The sequence below is a fragment of the Hippocampus bargibanti genome, linkage group LG11, assembly GCF_051943395.1.
Source record: "Hippocampus bargibanti isolate YZ-2025 linkage group LG11, ASM5194339v1, whole genome shotgun sequence".
NCBI classification, from domain to species: domain Eukaryota; kingdom Metazoa; phylum Chordata; class Actinopteri; order Syngnathiformes; family Syngnathidae; genus Hippocampus; species Hippocampus bargibanti.
The window spans coordinates 7,128,366-7,148,243 of record NC_142744.1 but is presented as its reverse complement, the minus strand read 5'-3'; the positions used below and the strand labels follow the sequence as shown (position 1 = coordinate 7,148,243).

Here is a 19,878-nt window from a genome sequence, read left to right as displayed (position 1 = left end):
TTGATTTATCAGCCAAGGAAATTGCCACTGGTAATTGCTTTTCGGCTGCAGGAAAGTGGAATATGTAATTATAGGTGCAGGTCTGGAGGAGGTGTCGGAGTGTATGTGCAAGAGAGGTAGTGGTTAAAAGCGCAAGGAAAGGAGGGAGCAGAGGGCTTGATGGATGCTTGATTACGTGTCTGACCATCTGGATTGCTGTCATCGAGATGCTTAATCCTATTTACTTGAGAGCCCGTTTGCGTATTCGCATGTTTATACGGAACTGGAAGCCATTGCTTTGTCGACTCGGTCGGTGGGTTGGATGGATCGGGTTCCGAAAGTGACTAGAATAGATAGCAAACATTAGCTAAAGTGTAAACAAAACTTTGATGTTTTTTCTCCACTGATTTGAGTCAGGATGCAGCACTCACACAAAGGAAGGATGCTCTCAATTCCTTGTCGTTAGTCTACTTCCACCAGAGGGACCCTGAGCCAAGGCCAAGTCCATCCATCCATTTTACAATCCACTTAATCCACACAAGTGTTGCGGGAGGGTGCTGGAGCCTATCCCAGCTGTCTTCGGGCAGTAGCGATGCACCGTGAACCGGTTGCCAGCCAATCGCAGGGCACACAGAAACAAACAACCATCTGTGCTCACACTTACACCTAGGGACAATTTCCAGTATTCCATTAACCTGCCAGGCATGTTTTTGGAACATGGGAGGAAACCAGAGTACCCACGCAGGCACCGGCAGAACATACATACTCCACATAGGAAGGTGGAAGACAGGATCGCACCAACAACCTCTGCTCTGTAAGACCGAGGCGCTAATCCTAGGCCTGTTGTGAACAAAAATTCCTATCTCAAGACGTCTATGGGTATTGGCAGACATAAAACACCTCACCGGGAAAGTATCCATAAAGTATCGATGACAAGGTTTCTTCAGCCGTCATCTGTACTTCTTTGAAGGTGTCGGACCAGTCAGACCATAATCAGTCAGGACAAAAGAAGTAATCAGTGTAGCCTCAGGGAAATGCTCCCCCCAACCTTAGACCAGGGACCTATCAAAGCAGAGGTCTGGCACCCCCACCGCTCTACTTTCGGGATATATATAGGGCCAGATCTACCAGCAAATTTTTGTTTGATGACGAAGCTTCTCGGATTGAGAAGCGAAACGTCCGACACCTTCAAAGAAGTACAGATGACGACTGAAGAATCCTTTTCATCGATGGACCACTCCTGTACGACTGAGAGCTTACACAGACGTATTCATAAAGTATCCAAATGACATGAATGCATAATTGCAACACACCAAAAATCCCAGCACGTACACAACAGGCACCGATACTTCCGCACCCTCAAGAGATAATCAGACATCCAGAGGCACGGGCACTCTTTCCAGATCGGCTTCTCGCTACATTTAAACAATTACTGCTAACAAGTCCTTATTAGCCCCTTCGCCCTGCCCGTCGTCTTGATCCCGACTTCTAATTGCCACTGCTGTTACTGAGCAGATCTTTACATCGTTATTAGACAGGAATCGTTACAAGCACACAAAGCCACACTGTGACATGCACACCGTTCAATGCTACCGTCACTGTCGATGTGTGTTTATCGGTAGGGGGTCGTGTGTATGTGTGTGCGTGCATAGGTGGGAGAGTGTGTGGGTGTAAGTCTGCGTGTGTGTACTATTATGACTTTTTTAAATTAACTCTTTCACCGATTGGGCGGTATGTTTACCCTCCTGTAGTGATGGCCTGTCAGAAACACGGAGAACCTTACTGTGCTTCTGCCCGCCTACTGAATCACCTAATGACTAGCTAGCTGAGGGAAGAAAAAAAAACTGTGGCTTTAATGAGGACGGATATAGTGGCCCCGCTGTCTTTGCTAGTATCTCCTCTTTCAAGCCACTGCAGATGTGAAAGGCGGGGAACAGTGGCTCTCACATCACCGCGTTTGTGTGGATGTCTTATGTTTCTGCTCCGAGGGAGACAAGGGAGGATTTCATGCATGCTGGATTAACCCATGCGGCACTCTGACGGGCAGGCTTTGGATGGTTGGATGGATGGATAGGTGAATGGATGGATGGATGGATAGATTGATGGCTACAGTAGATAGATACAGTAGATCTATAGATAGCGAGCTAAATAGCTAGCTCATCATATAGCTAGCTAACTAGCTGGCTCGATAGATAGGGAGCTAAATAGCTAGCGAGCCAAGTACCTAGCTAACCATATTGATAGCTAGTTAACTATAGGTGGGTGGATGGATGGATGGATGGATAGCTTACCATATACCTATCTGGCTAGATAGATAGCTCACCATAGAGCTAGCTGGATAGAAAGATGGCTCACCATATACCTAGCTGGCTAGATAGATAGCAAGCTACATAGCTAGCGAGCTAAGTACCGAGCTAACCATATTGATACCTAATTGACCATATAGGTAGCTGGATGGATGGATAAATGAATAGATACTGCACTCTGAAAGTTTCTAAACAGCATGTGCTGTATGCCAGTGGCAACCGTAATGCAGTATCAGCAAGTGAAATGTTTGTGTCATCTCATAATGATGTGGAAGGAGACACTCATATTACAGTATCTACGGAACCGACTGTGTGCATTGCACCGGTATCAAATAAATGGCAGTGCACAGCATATTTTATACAAAGGTGTGTGGTAGCTAGGTTTTCATCAAAGGCTGTCGTGAATGGGGCATTGGGACATTAGGTGCTAGAAAAAAAAGGTTGTGTTGTGATCGCACCAGTGCAGAGATGCAAAATGAGTTCAAACTCTTCCAATATGTGCAATCGAAGGTGCAGCCATTTTGAATGAACTGCAGCCGTCAGTCTGTGGAGGCCTCTTCCAAAAAAACATTTTTAGAATCCCACTCACAGAAAGTCAAAGCTAGAAGGTCAAACAACTAATCCTGCGCTAATTAATTTTCCCCATACAATCTTTTAGACTATTTGCCTCCTTTGGCTTATTTGAATTCTTAATTGCCAATAGTGCATTGCCCATTAACACTGTTTATTTTTTATACCCCCCCTCCCCCTCTTACAGAGGACCTGTTGCCATTCGGCTTCCCGAGTATCGATATGGGCCCCCAGCTGAAGGTGGTGGAGCGCACCAGGACAGCCACCATGCTGTGTGCCGCCAGCGGCATCCCCGACCCGGAGATTTCCTGGTTCAAGGATTTTCTGCCCGTTGAACCCGGTACCAGTCAAGGCCGCATCAAACAACTCCGATCAGGTGAGACATTTCCATCTTTTATTCTCGTCTATTCATGTAAAGCAAACAGAAAAAAAAATGCATCTAAAGCTTAGAAATGCTATCGTAAAAAATCCCCGTTGCTCTAAATTTGGCGATTATCATGCTTTATTTGTGATTACGATCGAGAGATTACATGCTCCTCACTGACGCCGTGGGGATTAACAACCTTTTCAGAGCCAATTTTATGAATTTGCTTAATTCTGCAACCAAAGGGGAACGTCGTTGTTTTTAATCAACTTCCTGATACTTAATAGGCGCTTCACCCGATACACATATTATTTTAACCACGCTACTCCAGCTGTGCCACAAAGCAACTCATGCCTCACAAACACGCTAAATTAATCATGCAGAAACAGAAACAGCTCAAAAACTATGATCCTATGATGTCAGATGGATATATATATATATATATATATATATATATATATATATATATATATATATATATATATATATATATATATATATATATATATTACTGATGTGATGCTTTTTTTTGTTGTTACACTGAAATCACGTCAAATGATAGAATGTTTGCTTTTGGAGACAGGAAGAGCACGTGTGTATTGACAGGCAGATCGAGGGATGAGCGATTTGCACAAAAGACAGTTTGCTCAGCTTTGTTTGTGCTCCTCTGCAGAGACCGCACAGTCTCTCCCGGAATAAGCAGACAAGCATTCCTCAGCTATTTTTCCCCGCAGCTGTCCTCGAGGGTAATGAAAGTGATGGTGAGGCAAAATCGTTTTGCTTCAGCCGAAACCCACGTTCTGCGAGGCTCGGCCGGCCGGCCGCCCGCGCTATCTCGCCGCTGTCGGCCGACACGCTTCACTGATCACTCTTCAACCCTCTTTGACAATCTTTCATCTACTATCTCAGTTTTTTTACAAATGTGGCTTTGGAAACTTTCGTTTGTTGCGAACATCGACCTACGTGGCTGTCAAAGGATTGACGTGAAGACAAATTTTTTTTTTCTTTGTTTGTTTTTCAAAGCGCAGGGAGACAAATGCACATTGCTGCATTTTTTTTCCTCCCATTGTATCACAAATGTACTGTACACACACTCCCCTACTTACGAACATTCGAGTTACGAACAACGGTACATCCGAAAAATTTTGGTAGTACAGTAGTCTAGTAAGTCTCGTTATATCGATATCGGTTATATTGATAGTATTGCATATTCCGATACAATTTTCATTTCCTGGAAAATTTCTCGTCTTTTATGGATAATTACAGTGATACCTTGGCTTACAAACTTAATTGGTTTCCAGACAGTGTGTAAGGCGAAAAGTGTGTATCCCAAAAAATAATTTCCCATAGGAAACCATTAAAATGAGAATAATCCGTTCCTTGGTCACCATAAAACATAATTTTCTACTTTCCAATTTTCTAAACCTTAAAACTACACAAAATATACCTTATTTATGTATTATAAATATGATATTGTCATGAAAGAAATACACTGCACTGTATAATAAAGTCATTTTATTTACATTTGTGACGGTCGTTGATGGCTTGATGGAATGGGGTGGCCGGTTTCATCAGCATTAAACACAACCGACGTCACTTTTTTGTTTTTTAACTGACACCAGAAAAACATTTTATAGCATCCAAAACACGCAGTATGATAGTTTTAGTCATATGCAAAACACCAATAAAAATGACTGAAAGTGTCCAAAATCTGCAAAAAAATGAGCTGCGAATTGGACATTTTCAGAAAGTCCCGCCCCCAGTTCGTGACGTCACGCCAAGACGTCTCGGATTGCTGGAGAATAAAAACAATGGCTTTAGATTTTTTGCAGATGTTGGACACTTTAACGACGCTTCAATTCCAAGCTGCGACAGCTCCATATTGGCGCTCTGTGTTGCTATTTGGGCCTTGTGACATGACATGATGCGCATTCACAAATGTAACACCAAGTTTCACTCCGATGAGAGAATATGAAGACAAATTGCAAGGCACTGTTAGTTGTGAGTTTTAATGGGATTTCAACTTTACAAAAGCGCTACGGCGCCGGGCAACAAAATGTGCTGTATACTGAAGCAAGCGCTACCGTGAGATACCGTAGAGGAAATCAATTACACCTGAGCCAGGCACAAAATAGTGGCGCGATGTTGTGTGGTTGATACTCCTTTCGGATAACTCGAATGAGGGCACCTTCCAAGCTCTGCTTCTGATTTCGGAGACGTCTGCCAACTCTCACTGGATCACAGCCAGGGGTGTGTTTGGGGACATAAATGTTATTTTCCTTCTCTCTCGTTTTCTTTCTTGAGATGTGCAAATATTCCTGTGGCTCGTATGAGTGAGGATGAAAAAAAAACCCGAATTGGGATATGATCTGTGGCCTATTTTTGAAAGATTCCATATTTCCAGAAATAGAGTTGCAATCAATTTCTGTCCCCCCCAGACACAAAGTACATGAATGTGTTCCATCGGGCTAATTATCGAACTCCATTGTGCCCTTTTCAGTGCTGAAAAGGTTCCCTGGCCGTAAAAGTCAAGCGTAAAGGGTACATAAACAGCGCCTTTGAGGGGTTTTGTTGTTTCCCGGTGGGCAAAGCCTTAATGGCCCAGCCAGGATCTATTTGTCGGAATATACAGGCAATGGCCTGTTTTGTATTCCTTACCTGGGGCCTTCAATTGGGATTTACCCCACTTAATCTACCTTTTAATACCCCCAACGTGCAATAATACTAGACAAAAGCAAGGTACATCTGGAGCGATTCAAAATCAATTTTCATCGACTATCATGACTGAAATATAAAATATTCAGTGTATGATTAGCTTGTTGACGTTAGCATTCACACACTGTAAACCAAACATTCAAAACAATAAATTGAGAACACAAAATTCAATCGTTTTGCATAAAAGTACGACTAAATATTTTCAATTGACAATACTTTTATAAGTCCTAATCATTTTTGATTTAATTGAACTCAACTAGTTTTTGGGTGCGCAACACTTAAAATCATAAATAAAGTCTCACCTAACTCATTCACTACCTTTCCAGAATTTATTCGGGAATTGAAAAGCATGACGTGGAGCGCCATTCCTGATTTTGTTCATTGTTTTCATTACCGGGGGTGCCGATAAAGCGCTGGTCAGACCTCTGGCAAAGTTTTTCCCTTCCACGAGGGGGCAGCATTTGCCTTTTGTCCATGTTAGCGCTTTGTTAAATCTTCAGCTGTTGTTAAAGCGCTATATAAAGCAATATGTATGTATTGTATTGTATTGTACAGTAAAGTCTTGTTATATCGATATCGGTTATATCGATAGTACTGCTTATTACGATACTATTTCTATGAACTCAAGGAGAAAATTACATGCCTGCAGGATCGGATATATCGATAGTCCGGTTGTATCGATATTTTTTCCGACTCCCGAGAATATCGATATAACGAGACTTTACTGTATTTTGTACATTCGCCATTCCCCATTTCAAGCTCAGATAACTCCAGACCCATACAACTTAGGAATTAACTCTTTTTTTCTGATAAAACAAGAGAATCTAAGATTTCTTACGCTGTATTGAATGTTTATGTAGTCCTAAAACTCAGTATGCTGTGGGTCCTGCAATTTGAGTTAAAATGGCAAAAACCCTGGCACTGGAGTGCACACATTTTTGCACATCGTCTGGCAGTGAATGAGTTAATAACATAGCGTTCCTCAGCCAGGTGGTTAGCACATTGACCCCACAATGCAGAGGTATGGGGTTCGATTCCGGCCTTCCTGTGTGGAATTTGCATGTTCTCCCCGGGCCTGCGCATGTTTCCTCCCACATTGGTTGTTCGCTTATGTGTGTCCTGGCGACCGGTTCAGGGTGTCCCCCACCTGCCCAAAAACAACCTCTCCACCATGGCAATAATGATAAGCTGTAACCTGAGAACATGATAAACTATCCACTGCAATGTCCCTGAAATGGTTAAAGCCATGTTTTGTTTGACATGGCAACACATAAAATGTAAAAAGCAAAAAAAAAAAAGGTGACAGTGTATCTGTGAATATATTGCATGAGGGACTAAGTAGAGTTTACCAAAGCACTTAACGGACTCTGACATCCACAGCCTAGCAGATGGCTTGCAATATGGCCCCGGAGGTTGACTGCTGAGAAATGGATAGACCTGCCCTACCAAGGAAGCGTGGTGTGGGCAAAGTTGGGAAAGTTGATCTTTTTCCTCTATGACTGTATTTTTTTTAATCACGATTGAATCAATTGATTGACCGCTGCTCATTTGTGGATGCGTACTATGTGCACATTGTGACCAGCGCGGTCTGATAGTACTCCTGACTACACTTGGTTTCTGGAGGACTCTTGGGCTCAAGGATTTCATAAAGGACAACCGACACCTCCGGACAAGTTGTGTCCATGATATGCTTTCTTCTTCAGAACTAGTTGAATCATATTCATAACTGGATGAGTAACAAGAAAGCATCTTCTCCGAATCTGAACTCTTTGAAGCCATGTTTTGTGTCTGGAGTATCCTGGCGTGACGTCACGAACCAGGGGGCGGGACCTTCTGAAACTGGCCATTTCCGAGGTCATTTTAAAGCAGTTTTGGGACACTTTAAGTCATTTTTATTGGTGTTTTTTGACTATAAATATCAGCCTGTGTGTTTTGGGTATTTTAGGTGTGATAAAACGTTTTTCTAATGTCAGTTAGGAAACATAAAAATGGTGTCGGTTGTCCTTTAATTCTATTCTCAATTCATCACTTCGTTTTCCCTTTCATTGTGAACAAAGTGGGGGGAGGAGAAAAAAACAAAGAAAAACAGGAGAGCCATGAGCTGTTTTTTTTCTTTCGTGTCTCAAGAAAAACAATAGCGTGGGTGGATGATAGATTGCTTAGCTACAGCTCTCAACGTTAAAAATGAAAATGGTGGAAGAAAATCGAACTTCATCCCCCTTTCGAGAACGATGCACATATACTCACTTGCAAGATATTAGAACTAATGTCATCCATTTTTGTTTTGTTTTTAAATGTTGTACAAACTGGATGCTATCAGTTATGTGAGAGTCCACCGTTGCAGTCAATCTTTTACGACAGTTATTTTCTCTGCGCAGCACTGCGCTATGTTTAATTTGAACGGAGAATAAGAGCAAAAACGGTGTTCATTAAACCGCAGATGTTTTAACTCAGGGTGTAAAGTACAGTAGCACTCACGACAACATTCCAACGCAGTCATTTCGTGACTACAACTAAACATTTAAAAAGATATTTACTCTACTCTTCAAATATCATAAAGAATCCTTTAAAATACTTGTAGAACAAGTCCGTCAACGGAAAGTGATCCTACATGAGTAAGAAATAGGAAATCAGGACAGTTTGTCGGCCTTTTGATTCACAGCAATTGAACACGGTTCACAAATTTTTACAGGAGCATTTACCTCCACCAAGGCAGAAGCATTTATCCCACCCTGAACTTAATGAGCGGCTACAAATGAGGATCCTAAACGCTAAAAAACATGTCAAGTTTGAGCCAGTGAAACATGATTGTTTTCGGGATAATTTTATTCTTAACTCATTCACTGCCAGACGTGCAAAAATGTGTCCAATCCAGTGGCAGGGTTTTTGTCATTTTCACTCAAATTCCAGGACCCACAGAATATTGAGTTTTAGTACTACATAAACATTCAATGCAGCATAAGACACCTTAGACTCTTTCATCCTAAAAAATGGATTGATTCCTAAATTATATGGGTCTGGAGTTATCTGAACTTGAAATGGGGGTGGCTGTACAAAATACAATACATCTGAAGCTATAACAAAGTGCTGCCTTGTTTGCTGCCTCTTTTTAACTCACTCACTGCCAGACATGCAAATATGTGTCCACTCCAGTGCCAGGGTTTTTGTCATTTTTACTCAAATTCCAGGAAACACGGAATATTGAGTTTTAGGACTACATAAACATTCAATACAGCGTTAGAAACCTTAGACTCTGTTCTTTCATCAGAAAGAGAGTTAATTCCTAAATTATCTGGGTCTTAAGTTATATGAGCTTGAAATGAGGGTGGCTGTACAAAATACAATGCCACGCAAACATATTGGTTTATATAGCGCTTAAAGAACAGCTGAAGCTTCAACTAAGCATTAAAATGAAAAAAAGGGAAATGCTGCCCCTTGTGAAAGGAAAAAACATGGCCAGGGGTCTAAACAGCGCTTTATCGGCACCCCTGCAAGAAAAACCAAATCATGAACAAATAACTTACAGCTTCTGGTGCTATATCAATCAACATGTATGTATTGTATTTTGTACCCCATTTCAACCTCATATAACTCCTGACCCATAGAACTTAGGAATTCACTCTTTGTTTCTGATGAAAGAAGAGAGTCTAAGGTTTCTTACGCTGAATTGAATGCTGATGTAGTCCTAAAACTCAATATTCTGTGGTTCTTGAAATTTGAGTGAAAATGACAAAATCCCTGCCACGTTAATGGACACATTTTTGCACATTGTCTGGCAGTGAATGAGTTAATAAAGGAAATCCTTAAAAACATAATGTTAACTCCAAGTATGCCATTGTTTTTTTTATAGCTTTTTTTCTCTTTATGAACTTTAGATATATTTAACCAGCCTGAGGGATTTAATGTGCATCACTGCATAATATGCTTTAGCTTATGTATGGATGTATTGCTGTGCGTGTGTATGACTGTGTGGGTTTCTTTTGTTCTACAGTTAGTGTGTGTACGAGGTGTGTATGTTGGATTGCGATACCTTTTTTTTGTCTTTGCTCAGCGCAATGCAGCAGAGTGGAAAGCCCGGTTATGTACTTCCTCCTCAGGCTTCATGTCAAAGTTGGTTTCGAATGAGATGAATGTGACACGGTAGGCTGCGAAAAAGAGAGTGAAAAAAATTACTGCTGGTAGTTCAAAAGGCCCGTTAGTGAGATAGAGGATAAAGTAACAGAAATAATAAAACTCTTTGAAACCAGGTGAAGAAAAGAACACCTGACAAATGTTAGGAATTATTTTAGTTTAGGGAGACACGGAAAGTAGGAGAATGAAAATTGAGGAAATAAAAGAGACAAGTGGATGAGTTAAAGAGTATCATTGGGTTGTTGCTGTGGGCTACTGGGGACTGCGTGCCACTTAACTGCTAAAACCGAAAGGAAAAAGACATAAATGTCGCTTTAAAGTTGACAAAAAAGACGTTTGGGGGGCTTCCTCTTGATACACAAACTTTGTGCATGAATTTAGTGTCATATTTAGGTTACGGGTTATGGAGCGGTGCATTGCAATATGAGTTAAAATTAGAATGAGACCCCTGATTGAACAATTGTCTTGCAAATCATCTTTCCCCACTGAAATACTCTAAAAAATAATGTTTTTAATCAGTGGACGAGCACACCATAATACTGTGCTGAATAAAACCACATTTTGATCCATTTGTTTTCTAATTACATGATTGCTATTCTCTAAGAAGTGGTAATTAAGTATAAGCTGTAATTAGCGCAATGGTCAAAAATGTATGTGGTGTTCATCCGACTTGAAATTGCAGTAATGTATTCATGAATGCTAGTAATGGAGTAAAGGCCATCGTTTTTAGCTAACATGCAGTAGAGTGAGACTAGCTGTTGTATTGTTGGTTAGCATTAAGCTAACTGAACTTTCAGTCAAGGCTATGTGGTTGTTTTGAATATACAATGTGTTATTATATGGAAAAAAAATATTTGATGTTCATCCTACTTGTCACTAAAATTACAGTGATGTATTCATGAATGCTAGCTTTCAGCAGTAGAAGTAGTTTTATCTAGCATGTGGTAGGGTGAGACTAGTCGTATTTATTGTTGGTTGGCATTAAGCTAAATGAACTTTCAGTCAAAGCTACGTGGTTGTTTTGAATATAAAATGTGTTATTGTATGGTAAAAAATGTATGTGGTGTTTTTCCTACTTGTCAGTGAAATTACAGTAACATATTCATGAATGCTAGCTTTCAGGAGTACAAGCCGTCGTTTTTAGCTAGCATGCGGTAAAGTGAGACTAGCTGTTGTATTGTTGCTTAGCATTAAGGTAAATGGACTTTCAGTCAAAGCTATGTGGTTGTTTTGAATATTCAATGTGTTATTGTGTGGTAAAAAAGTGGTTTTCATCTTACTTGTCACTAAAATTACAGTGATTCATAAATGCTAGCTTTCAGGAGTAGAGACCATCGTTTTTAGCTAGAATGCGGTACAGTGATACTAGTATTGTTGGCTAGCGTTAAGCTCAATGAACTTTCGGTCAAAGCTATGTGGTTGTTTATAATCTACAATGTGTTATTGTTTGTTTTTTATATTTAACGTGGCAATAAACTTTAAATATCAGCCGAATCATAGCTCATATCTTGACAAACTAGCCAGATGAGTCTCTCTTATCTCTCACCCTCCGTTTTCAAGGAAAAGGGCCAGAATTGCCTTATATTTGTTGTACTCCGTTCAAACGGTGCCCCGCTCCAAAAGAAATAACAACAAAACAGACGTTGATGAATGCGAAAGCAATCCAAGTGAAGATCCCCGAGGGTCACAATGTTCAAGACAGAAAAAGACCAAACAGACGTGAACCGTGTGATACCCGGATGCGGTCAAAAATGCCTTTGACTCCACTGATCATCATTCTTCCCCCCCCTCCCCCCCACCCCGCTTCACCACAGGAGCACTCCAGATCGAGAACAGCGAGGAAACCGACCAAGGGAAGTACGAGTGCGTGGCCACAAATTCTCAAGGTGTGCGCTACTCCTCGCCAGCCAACCTTTACGTGCGAGGTAGGGCCTGAAGACGCAACAAAAATCACACACATTAGCATCACAGAAACACCCATGAAATCACCACTGCTGGGGTGCGGTCGTGTTATAACCAAACACATCATTTTCCATTTAATGTGCTTTTTCAACAAATATTACTAATCAATCCATTGTCTGCAGTACGTTTTGGTCTTATTTGGTATTTGTCACCTTAACTGCATGGAGATATCACTGTCTACTCAAATCGATTTTGTACCCAAGGCTGTCTAACCTGAGGAGTTAGACCAGCGGTGGGCAAACTATAGCCCGAGGCACATTCCGCTCTTTAATGCGGCACCACCAAGCCTTAACATCAGTTTTTTTCCTTAACAGCAAATATCGACGTCAAAACAATTATTAGCTCTCGAAATGCCACCACCACCACCATCAAAAAAAGCGTAGCGCAGAAAGCCTACTTGTTGATGTAAAAGTGCATAAAAATGAATGTAAATTGTACCGAAATAACCAATCATCAAAAATTAACTCATTCACTGCCATTCCCGAATTTGTTCCGGTTTTGGTTTTTCTTGCTGGGGTGTCAATCAAGAGCTGGTCAGACCTCTGGCAATTTTTTTCCCTCCATGAAGGGGCAGCATTTGCTTTTTTTATGTTTGCGCCTGGTTACAGCTTCAGCTGTTGTTAAAGCATACCTGTCAACTTTGGCGAATCGCTGCCCTTATAAATGATTGCAATTCCCGTATAAAAGTTGTACTACGGCATATATAATTTGAAATGATAAAAAAATGCGAACAGGCGGAAATTCAGACAGTTTACCGCGCGTGCGCACGTTATGCTTTTATCAATCTGATCGTACGCAGCGATTAAAAAAAAATATGCGATTGAGGATTGCCGTGTCAATAGTCGCGATTGACGGCAGCATTGTCGTTAGCTACCGGCAGTTGAGAACAACTGAATTTGGTCTTAGTAAGACCGGTTCATATTTTTTCCCCGTATAAAAGTTGTAGTACGCTGAACATTATTTGATATGATTTTAAAAAAGCGCATAAAATATGGGTAAAACGTATAAATTTACAGGTATGTTAAAGCGCGACATAAACCAATATGTATGTATTGCATTGTATTTCTCATATAACTAAAGACTCATATAATTTAGGAATTAACTCTTTTTATCGAATGAAAGAAGAGAATCTAAGGTTTCTTACACTGCATTGATTGTTTATGTAGTCCTAAAACTCCATATTCTGTGGGTCCTGGAATTTGAGTGAAAAACCCTGGCACTGGAGTGGACACATTTTTTGCACATCATCTGGCAGTGAATGAGTTAAGCAGCTTTTCAATTTAAAACACAAATAGGTTAACGTGCACCAATCACTGCTCTGTTTTTTTTTTTTTTTTTTAGTTTGAGCTATGATTGGTCGAGACCTAAACCATTCAACGCTTGTGACGTCATAATCAATCGACAGTGACAAAATGGCCGCCCCATAAAATGGTGGGAGAAAACAAAAAAAACGTGGATTTTGCTGCTTAATTCGCAGTCCACAAACACAGTATTAATCAGAATGCTTTGTTTAGATGAGTGGGGGTGCATAGAGGATATTTTTATCAAGATTTTTGACTTGACTACCCATAAAATTTGTGTATCTATTGGTTGATTGGTCTATTTTGAATAATGCAATGAATTTAACAGACAGTGGACTGTGCTTTTAACATTAGATCGTAAATAATTTCACAGTGATTTAAAAAAATGAAATAATTTAATAATTAATTAAAAAAATACATAATCTCTATAAAAATGATCTGGCCCATCTACTCATTTTAGAACTTAAACCAAGAAGCCAAAGTTTGCCCACCTCTGAGTTTGACTATTACTCTTTGAGCTTAATCAATGAAAATGTGTTACAATTAAGCTATAAAATGTATTTGAGACCCAAAACAAAAACACATTATTGGCCCTATTGTGCAGCCACATGATCTCTGTTGAACCAATTCTAACAATTGTAGCCTATGGATTGTGTGTGTATGTGTGGTTTTGTGTGTATGCGGGTGCGTGTGTGGCTTTGCGCTGGCCGTTTTTATTCTCTCTGTGTTTCCTCGTTCTCTCTCCTCACATCATTGTGTTCCGCATCAACCCCCCTTCCATCCCTCAGAGCTTCGAGAAGGTTGGTGTGCTCTCTCTTTTCTTTTGTTACTCCTTTGTTTCACAAAGCTTCTCTTATTGAAACAGAGGGAAACAAACAAAGAAAGCAAGAAAGACATAAAAAAAAAAATTGGAAATCGGACCACCATTTAGACTCTTAAAACCTGCCTCCCAGATTTGGTTAATTTCTCCAAATCCACTCCCCCTAATTTGCATTGACTGCTTTGTGTGCAGAACCCTCCCCCCAATTTTTATGTAATTGTATTTATTTTTTGCATGGTATGGCCCTGTTGTCTGTCATGCAGACCCAAAAATTGGATCATATGAAAGCGAAAGGAACACCACTTGCACGTCAAGAGCATGACGCCCAGTGCTGCCCACCCCCCCTTCTGTGTTTTTATATGTGCCCCCTCTGCTTTTTTGTGTCATTGCACCAACCTGACATTGCAGTCGCTGCACTTCTTGCATCCAACCAGAACCCTGTTTGCACTCCCCCAGTCAGACTCGCACGTCATTTTCTTTGATTTGTGGCACATTTGAAATAGTTCCCAACTCGCGATAAACAGTAATATTTTTTTATTTCATTTTTTTAGTAATGGAAGAACTATTGCGCTGCACTTTCTGAACAGAAAAGATCATGAGCAAATGTAGCAAATGGGAATTTATGACTGGCCGGTGAGGTCGTTGATGTACTATTTGCCCCAAATTTAAATGTCTTGTTCTTCTCCGGGATTGATTAATATGAATTGCTGCCAGTTTGATACGCACTTCTTAAATAACAAATCTGCTCAAATTAGCATTTAATCAAGTTATCAACACTGAATGATGCACATTCGTGCAAAGACGTCGATCAGTTCACATGCTAATTGTCCACAAGGATTGAACCAAGTCGGAACGGATGAATGTCAAGATGCAACGCTACTCGTGTAAATCCCTGTCAAAACCACCACTTTTATTTGCCTTTTACAAACGAACATTCACAATTTAGAAAATGCTATTTAGCTTTCAGGTGAAATGTCTAGAGAAGCCTAAAATGCATTGACTGTGTAAACCCCACTGGCGATTGTATTTTGTGTTTAAGCGATGAAATAATGCCAAAATTGAATTCTTTCTTTGCCTCTTTATTATAACGCGACCAGACATTCTAAGCAGAGCTTCTCTTAAGATTGAAGTGGCGAGACTTCAGTGTGTCCCTCATTGACACTTGAGCGACAACAGGGAGCGCCTCTTAAAACTAAATGGAATGGAACCCATTGCTAGAATCTCTATCTGCGCCGCATATATAAAATTTTTTCTGGTCAATTTTTCCCTACAACGTTTTAGCAGTGAAAAACACAAGAGAAATAAATTCTTTAATCGATTGCAAACATGTATGCTTTCCTCTTCAGAACTATTTGAATCATATTCATAACTGGATGTGTAACAAGAAAGCATATTCTCTGAATCTGAAGCCATTGTTTTGATTATCCAGCAATGCAAGACGTCTTGGCGTGACGTCACGAACTGGGGGCGGGACTTTCTGAAAATGCCCAATTCGCAGCTCAATTTTTTGCAGATTTTGGACACTCTAAGTCATTTTTATTGGTGTTTTGTATTTTACTAAAAATATCATACTGCGTGTTTTGGGTATTTTAGATGCTATAAAACATTTTTGTGACGTCAGTTAGGAAACAAAAAAATGGTGTCGGTTATCCTTTAAGCAGGCCTCGGCGAGTGTGCATCCGGTATCGCTTACAAGCAACTTGAAGACGACATCACCATCCTTTGATGATCTTCTTTAAGTGTCTCACCAAAAGCATCTATGTTATACGGTCTGTCGAGCTTCACTAATCTGCGTTGTCGCTATCGCCACCAAACACTCCGACACGCTTTGATCGACATTTGGAAACAATCCTATTCTTTTGCATTCTCATGCATTGAAGGGATGAGTTTCGCCTTATTACGTGACTGATGAAAGCTGTGTCCTTGAGCCAGATGGGATTGCGCAGACTAAATGTCAGACCGACGATACTCCTCAATAGCTCTCTATATGCCGTATAGTTTAGACGTGGCGGAGCCGTAATCCCTGCGTCCGTGCCAAGGTCTCCCCTTAACCGACCGCCTCCAGAGTCTCCACACAGAGGAGGGCGCTAAGGCTGGCTCGGCTAATAAAGATGTAGCCTCACGTTTCTCTCAAACTATGGATAATGGACGGGGGTGCGGGGGCGAATCATAAAGGCTGCCTCTACTGCGGCTCTCTGAGCATATGAGGGATTATCGCTTGTCGCAAGCTTCTGTTCGATGAGGTGTGGCAGATAAATTGCAGGACTGATGGAGGAAAAATCCGTATGACGCACCCAAGCTTTGACTTTGCTATTTTGGTCCAGATTTGAACCCGCATCAGGGCAGTTGACACTGTTGATTTGGTATTCTGGTTCACGTAAAATAATGTGGCGGACCAGATCTGGCCCCAGTGCCTTGAGTTTGACACCAGTGACCGAGCAACGTCCCTCCCTGGGCCTTGCTCTGTAGGATATATATATGTTTATATATTGAGATATATTTGATTCGATGTATATATATATTTTTTGAGAGGGAAAGGTAGTGAGAGAGAGACAGAGAGAGAGAGAGAGAGAGAGAGAGAGAGAGAGAGAGAGAGAGAGAGAGAGAGAGAGAGAGAGAGAGAGAGAGAGAGAGAATTAGAGAGAGAGAATTAGAGAGTAGAAGTGAGAGTGAGAATTAGAGAGAGACAGAGGGGGGGAGAGAGAGAGAAAGAATTAGAGAGCAAGAGTCAATTAAAGAGAAAGAGGGAGAGAGATAATTAGAGAGAGAGAGAGAATTACGAAGAGAGAATTACCAAGAGAGGGAGAGAGTGTGAGAGAATCACAGAGACAGAGAGAGGGGGGAGAGAGGGGGGGGGAGAAAGCAAGAGAAAGAGAGAATCAGAGAGAAAGAGGGAGAGAGATAATTAGAGGGAGAGAGAGATAATTAGAGAGAGAGAATTACCAATAGAGGGAAAGAGAGAAAGAGTGAGCGAGAGAATGAGAGAGAGAATCAGAGAGAGAGAGAGAGAGAGACAGAGAGAGAGGGAGGGAGAGAGAAACAGAGAGAATTATAGAGTGAGAGTGAATTAGAGAGAATTGGAGAGGGAGAGAGAGAATTAGAGAGGAAGAGGGAGAGATAGATAATTAGAGGGAGAGGAAGAGAGAGAGATAATTAGAGACAGAGAGAGAGAGTGAGCGAGAGAATTAGAGAGAGAATCACAGGGAGAGAGAGAGGAGAGAGAGACAGAGAGAAGGGGAGAGAGAGAGAATTAGAGAGAGAGAATTACAGTAAAGTCTCGTTATATCGATAGCGGATATATTGATAGTCCCGGTTATATCGATACTATTTCTATGCACGCATGGAGAAAATTACATGCAAACAGGGTCGGATATATCGATAGTCCCGGTTATATCGATATTTTTTCGGACTCCCTTGAATATCGATATAACGAGACTTTACTGTGTAATGAAATTACAGAGAGAGGGAGAGAGAGAATTAGAGAGAGACAATTAGAGAGAGAGAGAATTATAATGAATTTACAGAGAGGGGGAGAGAGAGAATTAGAGAGAGACAATTAGAGAGAGAGAAAGAGAGGGGGGGAGAGAGACAGAGAGAAGTACTGAGAGAGAAATTATATATATATTATATTTTGCACATATATCTCACTCTCCACACACACACACACACAGTAAAGTCTCGTTATATCGATATTCTCAATCTAACCGGACTATCGATATATCCGATCCTGCGAGCATGTAATTTTCTCCTTGAGTTCATAGAAATAGTATCGTAATAAGCAGTACTATCGATATAACCGATATCGATATAACGAGACTTTACTGTATATGTATATCATGTGTTTGCATACTGCGCATGCCGAATGTTGATGTGTGTGTCTGGCATGCCCTGGTGAGATGAGTTGCTTGCCTCATCATGTCTCTCTCTCTTTCACTTGTCTATCCAATTCTGGGCATTTTTCTTGATTTTCCTCCAGAATCCCCCCCCCCAAAAAAAAGGTTTTCTACTTTATCTGTAAATTGAATACAGAGGCAATCTGGTGTTTTATTTCCTTGTCTGCCGTATGGGAATGAAAACATGTTGACTTTTATTCAATTGTCTTTGGATTCTTTAAGTTAGGGCGGATGTGACCCGAGAAGATTCCAAGTCGCCATGTCACTCAGTAAAAGAGGTTCTAAATGTCAATTTACTGTTGCTTTGTTTTTTTTATTCGTTGATTTTTTTTGAGGAGGGGTGTTTATTTATACATTTTTTTAAAGTTCTCGTTTAGTTTTTTTATGTTATGAATTTTCTAGATTTTTTTTTCTGTTACCAAACTGATCCAATTTCTATTGCTCTCGTTCTCGCTTCCTTTTCATTCTCCCTCCATTCTAAGACGTCTGTCCATCAATTTCTTTTGTCTTATTTTTTGTGTTTCCTACGTTGCCAGCTTCTTCTTCCTTTTTTTTAGTCCTTTTAATGTTATTGATTTGTTAATTTATGTTTGTCCTTTCTGAAGCACGTGCTCTCTGAATGGGCCTGACTCTGGTATCGCTGTGTTTTTAAATAGATTCATGTTTTTTCTTCTTCCTCGCTCCTCTTCTCTTTCCCCCTTTCCCTCCCTTCTTTCATCCCCCTGAAATCCCACTCCCAACCCTCTCTTTATCTCTCTCCCCTCCCCATCCCTCCTTTTTCTCCCGCCTTTCCGCATTCTGTCCGCATCCCCGATGTGTAGGAGCGACAGACACATGTACATAAGTTGATCCACTTCTAAACATGCACCTATGACCTGACTTTTTTTTTGCCCGCACTACTTCTTCTTCTTATTCTTCCTCTTTTTCTTATTCTTCTTCTTTTTCTTTTTCATTTTCTTCTTCTTATTCTTATTCTTCTTTTTCGTTTTCTTCTTCTTCTTTTTCTACTTCTTTTTCTTCTTATTTTTACTTCTTTTTCTTCTTATTTTTACTTCTTTTTCTTCTTCTTCTTCTTCTTCTTCTTCTTCTTCTTCTTCTTCTTCTTCTTCTACTTCTTCTTCTTCTTCTACTCTCATGCTGTCTCGTTCTCGACTGAACGTGTCCGATGATCACTCTGTAACCGCCACGTTACCTTATTTTTCGAACCCTCACCTGTCCACCTTCCCCAAGTTCATTTTGACTGCCCACTGTTACCTTGTATGAAACTTTTGTGTACTGTGACGATATTTGCTTGTTGCAATGTGCCCTTTTGCCCACATTGCCACGTCATCGCGTGGAAGCGGAGCAGAGATGTTCTCTCTCTTTCTCTGTCTCTCTCTCTCTTTCACTTCCATCGCTGTCTTCCTTTCCTCTCTGTGCCTTCCTCTCACTTTTGGATTATCTCTGTTTTTTGTGTTGGTCCACATTTTTATATTCCTCCTTGAGTCGCCGAGGCATGAGAAGCGACCTATGAGTTCAGTTTTTCGGTCTCCGGTTCGCACTGGTATGGACAAAACAATTGGGGTATATGTGGTAGGCAGACATGCCAGATGTGCAAAAATGTTTCCACTCCAGTGCCAGGGCTTTTGTCATTGTCACTCGAATTGCAGGACCCACATAATATTGATATTTAGGACTACATAAACATTCAATACGGCATAAGAAACTTTTTAATTTCTTCTTCCATCAGATAAAAAGAGATAATCCCAAAATTATATGGGTCTGGAGTTATATGAGCTTGAAATGAGGGTGGCTGTCCTAAATACTGTACATATTGGTTTATATAGATCTTTAACAA

General features: G+C 40.7%; 1 protein-coding gene across 1 annotated transcript in view; it reads left to right on the top strand.

Annotated features, from left to right (window-relative positions):
* Nucleotides 1–19,878, top strand: part of LOC148891362 (receptor-type tyrosine-protein phosphatase S-like) — a 115,414-nt gene that overhangs the window by 50,013 nt on the left and 45,523 nt on the right. The window contains exons 5-7 of the mRNA XM_089007377.1: nt 3,043–3,231; nt 11,880–11,990; nt 18,863–18,877. Of these exons, the coding sequence (XP_088863503.1) occupies nt 3,043–3,231; nt 11,880–11,990; nt 18,863–18,877 (315 nt within the window). The remainder of the gene's footprint in view (nt 1–3,042; nt 3,232–11,879; nt 11,991–18,862; nt 18,878–19,878) is intronic.